The sequence below is a fragment of the Aythya fuligula genome, chromosome 4, assembly GCF_009819795.1.
Source record: "Aythya fuligula isolate bAytFul2 chromosome 4, bAytFul2.pri, whole genome shotgun sequence".
Lineage (NCBI taxonomy): Eukaryota > Metazoa > Chordata > Aves > Anseriformes > Anatidae > Aythya > Aythya fuligula.
In genome coordinates, this window is record NC_045562.1 from 34611995 (window position 1) to 34615924 (window position 3930).

At 64.5% G+C, this 3930-nt stretch overlaps 1 protein-coding gene across 1 annotated transcript; it reads right to left on the reverse strand.

The window, feature by feature from the left end:
• Positions 1 to 1911: 1911 nt before the first annotated feature.
• On the reverse strand, positions 1912 to 3678 carry POU4F2 (POU class 4 homeobox 2). The gene is made up of 2 exons (XM_032186908.1): positions 3385 to 3678; positions 1912 to 2869 (listed from the first exon to the last, which is right to left on the reverse strand). Exons 1-2 carry the CDS (start codon positions 3676 to 3678, stop codon positions 1928 to 1930), a joined length of 1236 nt encoding a protein of 411 aa, XP_032042799.1. The 3' UTR covers positions 1912 to 1927.
• Positions 3679 to 3930: the final 252 nt, after the last annotated feature.

A 3930-nucleotide genomic window follows, 5' to 3' on the forward strand; every position in this document is an offset into this window, starting at 1 on the left:
GGGGGTCGGGGGGGCCGGGGGGGCACCTCGCCGTGCCCGGGCGGCTTTGAAGCTGCAGCTGGAGCTGGTGGCAGGGCGGAAAGATGAATATTTACGAGCGCTTTGCGGAGCATCTCCGCTCCCCTCCCCGCCCGGCGTCGGGTTTCCCCGGCTTTTGTGAGCGCCGCACGGTGAAAACACTTTTTTTTTTTCTTCTTTTTTTTCCCCTTTTCCCAGCTTTATTTATCTAGAAATATTTATAGGTAATTTTTTTTGTTCGCGACGCCAGAAGGAGCCGCGCAGGCTGCGGGGCCGGAGGGGACCGGGGGTCCCCCGTGTGTCCCCCCCGGGGCGGGGCGGGGAGGGGGCGCGGAGCTGGCCGGGGGGCGTCAAGGGGGGGTCAGCGGGGTCTGGGGGGGTCGGGAGCGCGTCCCCGCCGCGCTCGTCCTCCCCCTGCCCCCGGCCGCAGGCTGCGGGAGAGGATTTCGATGGGAAAAGGGGAGAGGATGGGGTAGGGGGGGGCAGAAAGAAGCAGCAAACGCGCCGTGCCAGTAAAACGTTAAAATCTTTTTTTTTTTTTTTTCTTTTTTAATGAAAGACGATTCAACACCATTGAAAAATAACGCGGTACAGGACTAGAATAAATAAACCTATCGCCCGAATAAATAAATAAATAGGAAAAAAAAAAAAAGGAAATAAATTAAAAAATAAATTAAACAATAAAAAATAAATAAAATTTAAAAAAGGGAAGCGAACCAAAACAACGAAATCGGGTCATGTACAGGACTTAAGACTGGCAGCAGTCTCAGCTAGAACAGCAATACAGCGAAATCTGTCCGAGGAGGTCCAGGTGCGTGCCCACCCCCACTATTTACAGCGGCCGGGAGCGGGCAGTGCCCGCGCCCCCCCCGCGCCCCGAGCAGCGGCACCGCGCAGCCCCCGCAGCCCCCCGCAGCCCCTCGCCCTGCCCTGCACACGGCTCCCCCGCGGAGACGCCTCCCAAAAAAAAAGGGGGGTCACCCTCGGCGGCCCGGTACGGCCGTGGAAGGCGGCGAGAAGCCGGCGGCCCGGAGAAACGCGGGGCTGGTGGAGAAATAACGGGGCCGGGGCGGCTCCGGGGCGCTGCGCCCCAGCTCCGGGGGGAGGCGAGCAGGGGGCGAGCCGGGGTCCCCCCCGCGCCCCCAAATCTCTGTGCAAGGCGGAAAACGAGGGCGGGAGGAGAGGGGGAGCGGCTGGGGCCGGGCCGGGCGCTGCGGGGCAATTTACAGCCGGCCGAAAGGGAGGGTCGGGAGGCGAGGAGAGAAGCTCACGTTCAGAAATCCTACCAACACAAAATGTTTGATTCTCACTTTACTTTTTTTTTTTTTTTTTTTTTTTTTTTACTTTTACCAAGACTTAGATTAAAGAGGTGCAATTAATTCGAATGAGCACGAAATGAAGTTGCTAGAGAGAGAAATTAATAATTTACAAGGGGCTGCTTGGCGGCAATCTAATAACAGCTTTCGGGGAGCGGTGAACACAGCGGGGTCGGCCCTTCCCCGAGCGCTGCGGCTCCCGAGGAGGACGGGGAGGGGGGGGTAGTAACCACAGTAAAAATATATATATATATTTATAATACGCAGTGTAAATGCAGAAAACCCTGCCATCTGTTTTTTTTTTTTCTTTTATCATTATTATTATTTAAATCAAAATACTTTAGAGGCGTCCCTCGCGGCGCGAGCCTCAACTCTGGATTGCAGTCTGGGTCCCGAGCCCCCGAGCGGGGCCCGGGCGGGCTCGGGACCCCCCCAAATCCCCCCAAAACCCTCCCCAAACCCTCCCCAAACCCCCCTCCCCCCCCCTACCGCGGCGGTACCTGCCGGCCGGGGCGGCCCCCGGCCCCGCGCCCCCTGCGCTGCCCGTCCCGGGGCCCGGCGGCGCGGGGTGGGCGCGGGGCGGCGGCTCGGGGTCAGATGCCGGCCGAGTACTTCATGCGCTTCTGCTTCTGGCGCTGGTTGCAGAACCAGACTCGCACCACGTTCTTCTTGAGGTCCAGCTTCTCGGCGATGGCGGCGATCTTCTCGGAGGAGGGCCGGGGCTGCAGCGCGAAATAGGCCTCGAGCGAGCGCTTCTCCGGGGCGGCGATGGAGGTCCGCTTGCGCTTCTTCTCGGCGCCGCTGAAGAGCTCGGGCTTGGCCAGCTTCTCGCGGTGCGACTTCTCGGCCTCCTCCAGCCAGGCCTGCAGGATGGGCTTGAGGGCGATCATGTTGTTGTGGGACAGGGTGAGCGACTCGAAGCGGCAGATGGTGCTCTGGCTGAGCGAGCCCACGCCCGGGATCTTCAGGTTGGCCAGCGCCGAGCCCACGTCTGCCTGGGTCACCCCCAGCTTGATGCGGCGCTGCTTGAAGCGCTCGGCGAAGGCCTCCAGGTCGCGGGGGTCGGCGTCCACGTCGCTCACGCAGCCCATGTGCGCCGGCAGCCCGTGGCCGTGGGCCATGCCCAGCGCCGCCGGGTGCATGGGGTTCATGCCGGCCATGTGCGGAGCGTGGCCCGGCGTGGAGACCACGGCGCCGTCGGGCCCGGCCATGGCCCCCAGCGCCAGCCCCGGCGTCAGGTGCTCCAAGAGTTCCCCCTCCAGCGCCTGGTGGGGCTGGTGGTGGTGGTGGTGGTGGTGGTGGTGGTGGTGGTGGGCGCCCGACAGGGCGGACGGGTGGGAGATGGGCACGGAGGACGAGGAGGCGGCCGAGGTGCAGGGGATGGTGTTCATGGTGTGGTACGTGGCGTCGGGCTTGAAGGGGCTGTGGTGCGGCGGGTGGTGGTGGTGGCTCTTGCTCGGGGAGACGATGTCCACGGCTGCCAGGGCTTCGGCGCGGGCCAGCAGGCTCTCGTCCAGACCGCCGAATATATTGCTCTGCAATTGCAAATAGAAGGCGCACATACCGCTCAGCGGGGAATTCGCCTCCCCGCGCGCTCCGCCGTGCCACTAAAACCTTCCCCGCATGTTAAAAAAGAGATCCTGGGGGGGGGGGGGGGGGGGGAGGAAGGAAAGGACGGGGAGGGGGGGAGAGGATGGGAGGGGGGGGAGCGGGAGAAGGAGCGGCACGGGGAGCGAGGGGAGCGGGCGAGGCGCGCGGGCTGCCACGGGCGCGCACACGGGCGGGCACACGCGCACACACACACACACACGCACACGCACACGCACACACGAGCATGCACACGCACGCCGGCCGCCCCACGCCCCGGCGGCCCCGCGCAGCGGCCCCAGGTCATAAAAATTCATGGGGGCGCCGAGCCCCGGCGCATGCATAAGTTGGGCGAGCGGCCCGGCGCCGCCGGGTGATTTGCTGCGCGGCCATGAAAAAATCATCAGGCGGCTCCGGGGGGCCGCCGAGGGGCTCCCCTTAAAGCGGGGCGGCGGGCACCTACCGGAGGGGTGGGCAGGCAGCCCCGCCGCATCGCCTCCGCGCCGCCGGAGCCGCCGGAGCCGCCGCCGGAGCCCGAGCCCGAGCCGGAGCCGCCACCGGAGCCGGAGCCGGAGCCGCGAGCGGCGGAGCCGCCGGTGCCGGTGCTGCTGGGGGGGCTGGCGGCGGGGGCGGCGGCGGAGGGGCAGGGCGAGGCGCTGTGCAGGGCCGAGTACTTGGCTTCGTGGAGGCCGCCGCCGCCGCCGCCGCCGCCGTGGGGGAGGCCGAAGGGCTGCTTGCTGCTCAGGGACATCATCATCGTGCTCGCCGCCGCCGAGGAGGGCAGGGGCGCGGGGCCCGGGGGCCCGGACCCCGCGGAAAAGCCACAGGAGCCCCGCCTGCACCACCCACCCCCCCACCCCCGCGCGGAAAGCAAAAAAAAAAAAAAAAAAAAAAAAAAAAAAAAAAAAGAAAAAAAAGCGAGATTTTTTTTTTAGAAAAGGAAAATTTAAAAAAAATCCCTCTCGGTCCCCAGCAGGGCGGCCGGGAGAGGCAGCTCCGGGGACGCGCG

Bases quoted from the DNA above. Each gene is read 5' to 3' on its own strand.
- POU4F2 (XM_032186908.1), bottom strand. From the start codon at position 3,678: ATGATGATGTCCCTGAGCAGCAAGCAGCCCTTCGGCCTCCCCCACGGC. The intron at 2,870-3,384 runs GTAGGTGCCCGC...TTGCAATTGCAG, and splicing joins GCTGCCTGCCCACCCCTCCG to AGCAATATATTCGGCGGTCT.